Source organism: Nipponia nippon, unplaced genomic scaffold, assembly GCF_047370975.1.
Source record: "Nipponia nippon isolate SJK-2023a ecotype South Korea unplaced genomic scaffold, ASM4737097v1 scaffold_8, whole genome shotgun sequence".
NCBI lineage: Eukaryota > Metazoa > Chordata > Aves > Pelecaniformes > Threskiornithidae > Nipponia > Nipponia nippon.
Window position 1 is genome coordinate 35555423 of NW_028262402.1, and position 13011 is coordinate 35568433.

General features: G+C 35.4%; 1 protein-coding gene across 5 annotated transcripts in view; it reads right to left on the minus strand.

Moving 5' to 3' along the window:
* Nucleotides 1–13011, minus strand: part of VPS13A (vacuolar protein sorting 13 homolog A) — a 112024-nt gene that overhangs the window by 32308 nt on the left and 66705 nt on the right. For 3 of the 5 annotated variants that reach the window (XM_087742756.1, XM_087742754.1, XM_087742757.1), the window contains exons 46-55: nucleotides 12452–12555; nucleotides 10850–11147; nucleotides 9255–9650; nucleotides 8316–8420; nucleotides 8072–8218; nucleotides 5199–5237; nucleotides 3959–4087; nucleotides 3121–3254; nucleotides 1315–1444; nucleotides 727–962 (exon numbers count right to left, since the gene is read on the minus strand). In XM_087742756.1, coding sequence (XP_087598882.1) covers nucleotides 727–962; nucleotides 1315–1444; nucleotides 3121–3254; nucleotides 3959–4087; nucleotides 5199–5237; nucleotides 8072–8218; nucleotides 8316–8420; nucleotides 9255–9650; nucleotides 10850–11147; nucleotides 12452–12555 — 1718 coding nt within the window. The remainder of the gene's footprint in view (nucleotides 1–726; nucleotides 963–1314; nucleotides 1445–3120; nucleotides 3255–3958; nucleotides 4088–5198; nucleotides 5238–8071; nucleotides 8219–8315; nucleotides 8421–9254; nucleotides 9651–10849; nucleotides 11148–12451; nucleotides 12556–13011) is intronic. The other 2 variants (XM_087742755.1, XM_087742758.1) reach the window with 1 other exon arrangement.

Here is a 13011-nt window from a genome sequence, read left to right on the forward strand (position 1 = left end):
GGATTTTCTCTGTGAATGACAGATATGAATACGTGAAGTATATGTGTACGTCAAGTTTTTGCTTGTCAAGTTTTTGCTTGTTTGTTTTGCAGTGCGGTGCAAAGACTTAGTCAAGAGAAAAAAAAGTCACTCTAGCAACATAATTGTGACGAATACAAGGAAGTGTGTGGATTATGGCAATGATATACAAGTGTCCCTTGAGCATTCTAAAAAGCCCCTGTTTGAATATATGACAGCACATGTTCCTTAAGCATTACATAGTTTCTTTTCTGCTTCCCTCTGAAATGTTGTAGTAGAAAACCTAAAGTATTAGAGCCTTGGAGTCACCATAATTTCTCAATCAAAACTAAAAAGAACTACAAGCTGCTACTGCATCAGAATTTTCAACACAGAATTCAGCAATTTGTTTCTGTAACAAAGACAGAAAAATCCACTGACACAAACCACCCACAGACCTTACTTATTAAAACTCTAGTATCGCTCCCCAAACTACAGGAAATACTTCTGTTCAATGTATTGGGAAGTTTGCCAAATACAGCAAGCATATGCATTAATGTAAAACAGAGTGAAAACATTTTTCTTTACAACAGGAAAACATAATGATTTAGTTCTAAATACTCTTATCCAGAGTTATTTTTCGTCTTCCATCGCACCCCAAAATGAAATTCAGTGAGTGAAAATACCTGAAGTTAAACATTTTAGACTGCTGCATAGAAAATAAGTTACCTTGTAATTCCAATATAGGACACCTCTTGCTTTGTATAATTATTAACCAACGAAATTCCAACATCTTGCAAAGACAGAATAATTTCTTGTTCTGCTAGTTCTGCCTTTACACTTTCATATGTCAATTTAAATACATTCTCATCTTCAGTGATCAGGACAATACGCTGCAAACCTTCAAAAAATGACACTAAATAGACCGCTTTTCTACTATCCAGGCTGAGTATTTCCATTTTGTCCTACGAACAAGAGAGGAAAAGTTTTTACAACTCTATTCATTGTTCTACTCCACAAGCAAATGCAGAAGTCTTAGCAACATGAACAACGATAGAAGACATTTTTTAAAGGTACAGAAAAATAATGAAATTTTTAATTATGACGTTTTACAGCAGTCTCTCACATAAACACATGCTTTTGCTCTGAAGACAATGCTTATTAGCACAAGCTCCAGCAAATACCATTACTTTTATGTGTTTGACCCTCATATGAGATTGCAGATCATACTCATTACATACAGAATTTCATACATACACTGATGAACAGGATAATAAATTAGACAGCATTAAAAAGAGATTTAGATAATAAATGCACCTCTTTTGGGGTAATTTCCTCAGTTCTATTTCCACATTTCCATTTCAATTTTCTAGATCCTGCTGGGTCCGCCCAAGTATACAGTACTGCCTTATTTGGCTGAAGACAGTCTTCCAATTCACTGAGGGAGCTAGAACAAAGTAATACTAAATTAAAATGTCAATGAATATTTTGTGTCAATGACTTTTGCATTCTAGCATTTCGACATGAACACTTTAATTATTTTTTCAAATAATGAAAACTTAAAACATTGTGCACGAAAAAACATGTGCATGAAAGGAAAATTCAGGATTTGTGCTGCCTAACATTAATATTCCAAGAGAAGAAAAGTGTGTTCAAAAACTGTTGTTTAGGAATGGTTTCCCCTATATGATTTGCTGAAGGGAAAAAAGCACAGTGTTTAGTATCTGGATAGAGTCAATATTTTCAGACAGATTTTAAACTCCATTCCCCCTCACATACAGTTAAAAACTGGCAGACTTGTCTTCTACAGCTCTCTGAAAGGAGCCCACCCCAGGAAGGGAAGTGGAGAAGGAGGTGCTGATCTCTTCTCGATGGGATCCAGTGATAGGATGTGTGGGAATGGTTCAAAGCTGTGCCAGGAGAGGTTTAAACTGGACATTAGGAAGCATTTCTTTACCAAGAGGGTGGTCAACACTGGAACAGGCTTCCTAAAGAGGTGGCGGATGCCCCATGCCTGTCAGTGTTTAAGAGGCATTTGGGCAATGCCCTTAACAACATGCTTTAACTTTTGGTCAGCCCTGTATCGGTCAGGCAGTTGGACTAGATGATCATTGTAGGTCCCTTCCAACTGAAATATTCTATTCGATTCTATTCTCCATAGTTCATTACAAAAGTTACATAACAACTTAGTAAATTTACACTAGGGATGCCCAAAAGATAAAGCTAAAAAGATAAAACTTACTAATCTTTATAGATAAAAACCAAAGCAAACAATTGAAGGTATCCTTCAGACAAACAGGAACATGCAGCTGCAAGCTTAATTTGATTACCAGCTCTTCCACTTTTCAAGTAAAAATATTTAAACACTGCTCTGATTGACTGAAAGGAAAAAACAGTAGAGGCTGTTCAGCTTTTAAAAAGAAATAGGTCAAGAATGCTGCAGATATGCTTACACTTCTCAGCACTGCACAGTATCTGCATGCAGTAGCAAAGCATTGCAAAGACATTCCAGCTTGAGAACAGAACTGGTATAGCTGCATGGAGGTGCAGAAACAAATTTTCACTGATTGCAGATAATTCATATTTCTTAAAATAATCTTAGTTTTTGTCTGGCTTGATAAAATTTATGTAACTACCTACCCATTTTTCAGTCCATTCCCTCATCTCTCCCGTAACTTTTTAACCCATTCTTTCAGCTAAAGCTCAACTAAATATGATAGAATAGTAGAAGTCTCAAATCTAATTACATTTACAAGTCATTTGTTACTTATTCTGCACAGTCAGCACCTGCACAATTCCAGAAAAGCCAAGCACATCCTTTGCTCCCATCAGGAATGTGGAGGGCAAGGCCACAAAATTCATATAAAAAGAGATCAGAGAGCTTCTTTAGCTCACAAAACGGCTTCTTTACTTATTGAAACAGGCACCTAGCACTACATAACACTGCTCTGTTAACAACTCATTCTCCTCAATTTATAAAACAAGAGATTTTTGGGTGCTCTGACAAAATTAAACAGCAATTTCTTAAAAAATAGGCTTCTTAAGAAACAGGCATGCTTACAATACATGCAGTAACAGTTCACACGTCTCTATGCAGACATCCACACTAAAATTCTTACATACCTTTGTCCATACTCAATAATTTCCTCTTTAGTATGGTTTATCAACAGAAATGGAGCTGCGCCATCATGATAATTAGAAAAGGTAATTACTGTAGAATGTTCAGTCAGGTTAACATCCACTGTAATTCCTCCAAGCTATCAGATGTAAAAATTATAAAGTAAATAACAGTGGAATTAATTTCTAATAAAGCAAATGCAATTTAAGTATCTTGGAAAACTTTTACTCTCATAAGATAAAACCATCAAATAGTCAAACAAACAACCTGTTTTAATATATCTTTAAAATAGTTCCCTGATCTAACTACTAGGTAACAGGCATTGCACTTAGTAATCAAAACTATGGAGGAGTTCTGTACTGTCAAAATTTAGGCTGGTAGTAGAGGAATCATCCTTGAACCATTCATACGCATTAATGACCTCCAAAACGTTCTACTATTGAAAACACTCATATATTTAAAAACTATGACTAGATGAGTCTACATGCATCATAGAACTGAATTTAGTGGAGTCAAAGTTACTTTTCAAAGTAACATAGTGTTACTTTAGAACTGATGTAAATACTTCCCAGCCTCAGCTAGAGAACACTAGCAAAACAATCTGTTTCAGCTTCTACAAACCTGCTTCGCAGAGAAGCACTTAAAACACCTACTTATATCTGCGTGTACACACACAGGAAAGAGAGAGCATGAGAATGAGAATAATACACTTGCACGCACATAATCTTTTCCCCGGCTAAGGTTTTCCAATACTTGATTGTATGGGAAGACCAAAAGTTTTGAGAATGGATATGAAACTGTTACTTATGTTGTTTTATCTATTTTCCAGAGGCAACCATTTACCTTGTTGTCCAAATGCAGTAGCAGACAGTTTTCTTGCTTATCAAAATTTATCTTCTTTGGGGGGAGGTTAGAATTTTCAACTCTAACAAGCAGTTTGTTGGCATCATTTTCAGGCCAAAAAGGAATGCACTAGAAAAAAAAAATCAGATATTTTAAAGTAAGTGAGAAAACAAACTAGATGTTAAATGGCATTCACTTTAGCCCGAAGTTCACCTACTAAAATTCTACCCAAAAGTGTAGTGAGTTGGATCAGAAACTCTATTAAAAAACCTAAATGTAATTACTTACCTGAACACAATAAACTGAAAGGAAGTCAGAAATAATTCAGACTACAGTGAAGAAACCGAGGAGTTAAGGAGCTAAAAGTGAAAACATTAAGACTTCATATTCACATGAAGAAGTAGATTCAAAATGGATAATGTATATGAAATCCAGAGTATAAAGCTGGGCATGGCTACAACACTGAAATGGCCAAGCTTGTTACCAAAAAAAAAAAAAAAAAAAAAAATCAATTGACAAAACTGTTCTTCCATTAAAAGACTTCTTGCCAAATAAGTATAAATTACAAATCAATCTTACAGTGACAATGACAAAAATAGGATATTAGCATAAATACACCCCATAGTAACTTGAGTAACCAGGACATCAGCATACTACCTGTTCTTTTGAAATACTTTATATATACATATATATATAATATACTTATATATATAATATAATTTATATGTATATATAAATATTATATATATATATAATACATGTACACATACATATACACACACATAATGTGGGTATAATACATATATCAATAAAATATGAAGCATTAGGCAGCTAAATCAGACAGCACGTTCTGCTATTCACATTCACGACTGAAATCACAGCCATTCTGGGTTTAAAAATCCCACAGACAATCTCTTTTCCATAGTTTACACACCAAATGGGTAAGACAAGGAGGCAGAGAAGACAGACGTTTTAATTGTAAGTAATGAAAAGTTTCCAACTAATTAAGAGAGTCCTGCCACAGGAACAAGCTATGATTAACAATAACTCTCAACCAGCAAAAGCCGCAATCTGTCTAGATAGACCAGTTTTCCTGTATTTCAAACTGTTCACCTGCAACACCCAAAACTTCAGGAGCATCTTTCTCCAACATAGCTTAAGGAATGAGATGTTTATATTTAACTGCATCTGAATCCTAGAATTAAATCTTTAGTGGTGAAAGACTAGTTCACCAACTTACCATGCCACTAAGTTCCCTTTCCCATTGTTTCTCACACCACAGGAAGCAGGAAGACAAAGGAAAAAAATACAGTTAAACAGCAAGATTGAAGGTGTTATCTACATCAATGTGTATCCTATGGAAAAAGGAAATTTAAATTGTGTTGTAAACTCGCATAAACCACAGCCAGTAAGTCTCAACATGGAAATTAAGAGAGCTCAAAGGAAATTCAAGGAGAATCAGTCAACAGTAAATGCAAGTTTAAAATCAAAACCAATATAAGTAAAAAGGATTGGCTAAACAAGAAGTTATAGAATCAACCACAGAGAACTGAAAAAAAAATTTTTGCAACAGTCTTTAGGCACAGAACGTGTCACACAATGATGCTGTTTCCAAATGTTTTGCCACACACTTGCTACGTGCTTCACTAGATATTATATTTATACAACAATCTCCACTCCATAATAGGATCTTTAATTTATATTTAGCAGTGGTCTCATGTACAGCCTTTGGCAATGTTTTCCTTCTTTCTTTCCCTAAATATGTCTGTTGGTCAACTGTCTTGTGCTATACCTAATTCAAAGGACTGTCCTTGGCAAGCCATTTCATAGTAATCACTGTCCAACAACTTCTATTACAACATTTGAAGAACAATGGATTTTTCTAAAAATACTAATTAAAGTTTCTGATAGATTGACCGCTTTCCAGACAGGGAACATGTCCAAGAGGAGATGGGTTCTATACAAGCATTGCTTTTTTCCGCTGAGAGGACAGGCTATCTGTCACTAAGAAAGAAGAATGGATAATAAAGAAAAGCAGCAGGAAGGACTCTGCTTAACTTGAAGCGACAAAAATAGGATGGGGGAGAGGGAGCAAGCAGAGATATGAATTAGCATATCAATAAGCTTGTTGGTTTTTTGAAGATCAACCTAATGTAAAAGAGTAAAGTGAGAAGTACTCAAAAAAATCACAGGCATTAATTAAAAAAAAAAAAAATCTAGGTTAGCATAGTAGCAGAGTTTCATATCTCAAGAACAGGATCAGATGGGATCTTGTTCCTGGAAATCTGTCCTGCATGCCCAAAGATAGATCAATAGTGGCTGGACTCTGCCTAGATTTAGAAGGGATAGGAAACATACTGGACTGAGCAACAGGGTTACAAATGAACAACCTTGGCAGACTTAACTGTCACAGCACAGATTTTTTAGAGACTGTGTATCAAAAGGGAAAATATTGACACAGTGTGGAACGGCAAGCAATTTTAGGAGTGAAGTCTGGAATAATTTAGGAGGGGATACAGATTCCTCTGTTGACCATCTGATAAACTGCCATATCTAATCTTTCAAAAGATATTAGGAGTGATCCTAAAATCTACAAAGTCCTCCTTTGATACTTGATAACTGAAAGGAGACTAAGATCAATTCATACAATTATGAAACACCTGGGGACAAGCTAGAAAATTCTGTAAGGATATCAATAAAGCAGCCAACACAGGAAAACCACAGATTACATATGTAGCAATGTATTTGAACTACACATGGGCACCTTTGCCATTTCAGAACTTTATCAATGAACTAGATGAGGAATCATGCATGTAAAGAACCCAAAACCTACACAGAGTCAAACAAAAGTTTGGTTCAGAGGAACATCATAATATTAGGAAACAGAGCAAATGTGTAGGCTTATGGCAAACAGCCTATTCTTGAGTAAAAGCAAAGAAACTCTTTTGAAAATAATGATAAACATTATGGGAAGCTGAATGGACTTAAAGATCTAAACCTCATTGTGTACACCTAACAAAAATCACAATTGAACAATGACAACAAAGAGCAAGTAAGTAGTGTCAATTTCATAAAGTGAAATAATGATACTTCAATAGTATTTCTCTTCCATAATCATAAAAGATAAAATGCACACTTGGAGCATGTTGAAGGTACCAAAAATGTAACAAAAAGATCTGGTTACAAATCTGATTTAAAATATTCTTTTAACTTTGGTATTTTAGTTTGCAAGCATTTTTGGTAACCGTTTGGAGTACCTACAACGCTAAAGAAAAGCGAGAGGGCCTCCAGCTGCACTATTTGTTAGGCTACACTCTGTCTCTGTTCTGGACATGCTCTTTTCAAGACTCATTGGAAGGGAAGGAGGGAGATTTCACTCTTCCCCAGAAGCATGGTTCACTTTCAGCTTTCATAGACCTCCAACACTACCCCAAAGAGGCATTGCTTTTCCTGCATGTCCTGAAGGAAGGCATGACGGCCTCAAAACTCAAAACACATACGAAAGATAATTGTGGGATACTGTACTGCAAACAGCCAAGCCGCATGTCCAGTCTGCAACAGTCTAGATGTCTGCAGCATAGACAAAAGCCCAAAAGCCACTTCCTCACCACTTGGCCTGGGGGCCAGCGATCCCTCTCTAGAAATGATGCATTAAGCACTAAAAAACTGCACAGAGACTAGTCCCAGATGAACAGATTGGAGCTATCTGAACTGATCCACATGAGGGATTTTCTTCCTATATGAAAGTGGCAAGACATGTACCAGGTCAGCCAAACCACTCTATCAGATACCACTGCAAAAACTGAACAGAAGTTTCAGTGCCACTGCACAGAGAGAGAGAATATAGTAACAGTACACGTCTTTTTCTCATACTATTTATGATGCAGGTAACAGAGAAAACATTCTAATTACAACGTAAACCAACTTTACAGTATGTCCTAAAGCAACACTGAGAAAAGGTAACAGGACACAGATAATTAATTGAAAAAGCACGATATATTCAGACATTGTCATTGAAACTATGCATGGCTCATATTTTCCATCAGTGAGTGTTCAAACCAATTTTTTTTTCCTTACAGAAACAACTCAGAATAGCTTCCTTTATAAGTTTACCTGTTGCAAGACAATGGGAATCCATTTTTCCTTGCCTTCTTCAGCTACTTCCAAAGTGTATTTGCTTCTATTCGAGATCATAAAAAATGGAGTGAAAGTTACAATTCTAGTAATATTAAAACTGCTGATGTTTATGGTGACACCAACCTGTGAATAGAAAGACATGGTTAGAAGTATACTGTTCTTTTCTTACCTCATTTATATCCCCTGAAAGTAATGAACTTGAAAGATTAATTTAACTCACTTGATATTCCTTTTTATGACTCTTGCATTTCACAGAACCATGACTTCCAACAGTGTCCAGTGAAAACTGATCAGACAGTTCACTGTCAGTTACCATAAGTTGCACCTATGAAGAAGGACCCTGAATTAATTTTTAACTTACAGACACTGACAACATTCAAAATCATATATAAAGTATGTGTGTGTGTATGTGTGTGTGTGTGTATATATATATATACACACATACATAAGTGCATACTGGAAATACTGGTGTTTCTATTAAAAAGTCAAGACATAACAACTGCCAGTTATCACCTCGCAAAGATATTTTCTACCACCCTTAGTTATAAGCTATGTGGACTAAGCATTAGAAGTGTAAAATACTCCACAGGAAGCAACCACATAAGGATCCTTTCTGAAACTTATCACAATTAAAATCTCAAAGGCAAATCAACACAGTCTTGCAATCTCTCTCATATCATTCATCCATCAGTAATATTCAGCATTAAAAAACTCACATAGCAGACTCAAATGGTAAACTGCATCTTAACCTTAGCTTACTACCAATTACTAACCACCACTGCAAGCATTCATTTTTCAAGTACCACAGCTTTACATTTCTTACACAACTTCTATGTCTTATTTAGAATAAGGACCTTTATCGATGCAGCTTAAATGGAATAAAGGAAATTCTTTTATTTAGGAAGCCCTTCTCAGTGAGTTTTATTCCTCTCAAAGATGAGAATCTCTTTCTTAACAATACCTTTGACAATGTAAATTTCCCATCTCAAGCATATCTGACAACACTTATTTAAAATATTCTGTCTTTAGACAGAGATATTGTAGGTTTCATGCCCTTTACAGAGCATAGCATAGTGTAGATAACTTTAAAAATGTAAAAATGCTTACATAAAACAACATAGGGGAGTACAGAGCTATCAGGTTTTACGAAATATAATACCTTGTTATTTTGGAGGAAGTTTTTGGGCTGGAAAGAAAAAAGGAGTGGCTTTTTGTAATCCGGAGGATGCTTGCGGTGAATACCATCAGCTTTGTATTGCAACATTCGACCGGTTTTATTTACCATCCAGTACGGACTGTGAATTGCTATAACCATCTGCCCAGTTGTGTAGGTCACATGGACAGCAATATCCAATTCAGTCTTATCCAACTCCGTGATGCAGTAAAACGTCGTGAAGCTGATGTCCGGCAGATTGCTTTTTATATGGTACTCACTTTTCCAATTTTGATCAAGATAGTTAAGCAACTGCAAATCTAGTTTTGTTTGATCCAAGACTGCATTATGGATCTGGGCTGAACATCCTTCTTGTAGAGCGTCATATTTGTTCCCATTTCCCTTTAAAAAAAAATAAACCAAAAAGAAATAGCGTACATTTACATGAGTCACACTCAAAATTCCTATCAACTTTTATTTTCTACCTAGCTTTGAAAATTAAGATACAAGTTATTTAGGCAAAATTTTAAAATGCTTATTATGCTATTTAACTGTGTTACATTCTTAAACTTCTACCTTAATACAACATTTTACAGAAGAAAACCTATGCATGGTCATCAATATTTAACAAACACACACACACACAAAAATCTGTCACCACATTCAAATACATAAACATGCTTAAATGACAGACTTCCTCAACTCAGTATTTCTTTCACTAAATTGAAATTTGTAAGACATAGAAAAGAGTGTTACTTCCATACGTTTGATAGAGGCCATGGTCTCTAGCTCTAGTAATTGTGCATTTGTGACAAACTTTTATGATTAAATTCTACTATTTGGTCCAAATACTAAATATTAAGACTATCTGAAAAAAAAAAAAGTTTTGGTGTCTCCCATCTATATTTCTGTTGTCCTAAGTCTACATCTGTAAGCAGTGGGACACAACCATAGAAGATCCACAGAATGAAACATTTACTACTGAGAAACCAGTCTCCACACTGTACATGTTTTAGGTGTTTTACTTGAGACTGGCTCTCATCTGGCCCTGGAATTAATGCCTATTAAGAGTCAAAGTGCATCTAATCGTTTAATTTCATGTGAAAATAATATAAAGTCTGGCAGTAGGCTGCATTTCAAGCCAAATCCTGACAAAAAGGCAGGCCTGTGAGAATTCGTTAAAACCGTGCTACTGCTAAAAGTCAGTGACGTGACAGCGACAGCACGTAAAATGCTACTGTAAGCTGACCCACTTATGTCACTTGAGGCAGTCATAATTCACAGGAAAAACTAGACTGTTTAAGTAGTCACAGGCAGTGATTCTCACAGGGCTAAACTGGTACAGTGTAAGTTTTACTTTGCATACATATCTAAAGCATGACTTAGTACTACTGACTAATACCACCACTTTTCACATTCTGGTACTGTTTCATTTCTATAGATACAGACTTGCCCTTACATGATCTGTAAACTCGCTTCACATATACTGTAAGAGAAGCCCTTTCTTTTAATATCCAGTTATAAACATATTTCAAACAGCTGGTTGGCTTTCATATCATAGGTGTGAAACATCACAAAAAATTTAAACATTAAGGAATTACCTCTACAGAATAAGTAATTTGATAAGGAAGGAGATTGCGGAGAAGAACAGAAGGCCATAAATGAACAACATATGGAAAATCCCATTGATCTTCTGCACATAATGAAGATGTCAACGTGTCTTTTACAGGAACAATATTGATGATAAGTGAGTGGTTAGTTGACCTCACAGACTGGCATTTCCTTTGTAATAAACTGTCAACATTTTTCATAATTTCATCAAATGTAATTCCTTCACACATATCGTATTCTCCATTCACTCCATTTTCATTGGCTAGCGGTTGCAAACTCAGTACGGATCTGTAAATTAGAACGTTTGTTAAACATTCAATATGAAATTGAATTTTTCAATTATGAAAAAGTACTACGCAACACTAACGTTCTGGTATTATATGGATTTTGGAAGACTTCTGACCGTAATTCATTGCCTGCCTTTATCTTGCTTAAAGGAGGAAGCAAAAGGTGGTCTGGATCCCAAAAGTTCATGGAATTGTACCAGTTGGGGTTTTTTGTTCGATACCTCTGCATGCTTCCCTTGCAAACAAGGGACTATTGGAGATTCTTACGAAGAGGCAACTGAATTCCCTTACAAGTGCTGCTATATTCCTGTTCCGAGCAAAAGGTCTGGATAAACAATTCACCCCAATGACACATCTGCAGAAAGTGCCCTTCTTTCCAGTCATATAAAGAATTAAGTTTATGGATTATTTACACACATAGGTTTTGTAAGGCAACTGTTTTAATTCAATCAGCTGCTCCTTGACTGAAGATTTTTGTTAGTAAACATTTCCTGACTGCCTAGTGGAACTCACCCATATATCTGTGCAATGAATCAGAATGTCACTAAACCTTACTAAATATAATACAGATAGTTAGAAATATTAATGAACTTACATTATCTACAATAAAGTGTAACTTATTAAACGAAAAAGATACACAGCTGTCACCTTAAAAAAATGGGGAGAGTGGGAGAAAACAGAAGGAAAAAGCCTCTGTAATCATAAAAAACAATCAAAGCAAACTTATCTGCCTAAAAGTTGGTGACAGTTCAGCTAAACTGTACATACAAGCTCATTGCAGGTTTTAAGTGTGTATTAGCTTGAAGGTGCTAATAGCATAGCTACGCTGGAAGCCAAGTCTTTCTAAGGTTGACAAGTCTTTTCCTACATCTGCAATAGAGTTTAAGTGTATTAGTTTCAGTTTTTTACTTCAGAATCACAAAAAACAAAGATGCCTTTTTACAAAAAAAAAAAAAAAAAAAGCTGTAATACATCACTAGACATCACTTCACTAAGAAAAAAAGTCTGTACTGTGTGGGTAACAGTCACTGTGTTCCAGAAGCACCTGGGCTCAGATTCTTAAAGTAACTTAGCTAATTTGTTTGGTAAAATGGATTTCAAAAGATTTCCATTTCAAGAATTAAACAGTATTCTGTTTAAGTCAGCCTAGATGCTCTGAGAAGATCCTACCCAACAATGATAGTACAGTATTAATTACAGTATTAGGTAGCAAAGGGAAAAAAAAAAGTTAGCGTACTTGTATAGATACGATAATCAACAATATATAAACATAATCCATGATAAAAGAACAATGCAATAAAGTACCTGTAAGAGGACAATGGTATGCTGAATTCATTTTCTGGTGAAGCAGTCCCTAAACATCTTCCTTCATCAAAAATATTTAACGGGATTGAAAAATGATTCCTTATCTATGTGAAATAAAAATCCAGCAACACACATTAGGAAAAACTTGAAAGGTAAAATGTTTTGAGCCTAATAGAGCACAGCGTGAAAACTCTCTCATGATCATTTCACCCATTTACCATTCAAGGTCAGGTATTTCAAAAGAACTGTCTCTAATACCTTAATGATTTGGTTGTACAATTTAATGCTATATTTTAATTATTAAATTAATACATTAGCTGTAAAACTCTTTTCAAGGAGAAACATAAAGCCCTATAAAACCAAAGACAAGTAAATCTGAACTATATAATAACTTTCCAAAGAACTTTCTCCTAAAACTGTAACAGATACAGGGGCGTGTGTGTCAAAATTCATACGGCAGAAAACACAAGGGAAGTCAAATATTTATTTAAGGTTAAACCATCGATGCCCATTATAATTTGGGGGGCATACAGTTCTCTTGTTCTTTGCAAACATTATCT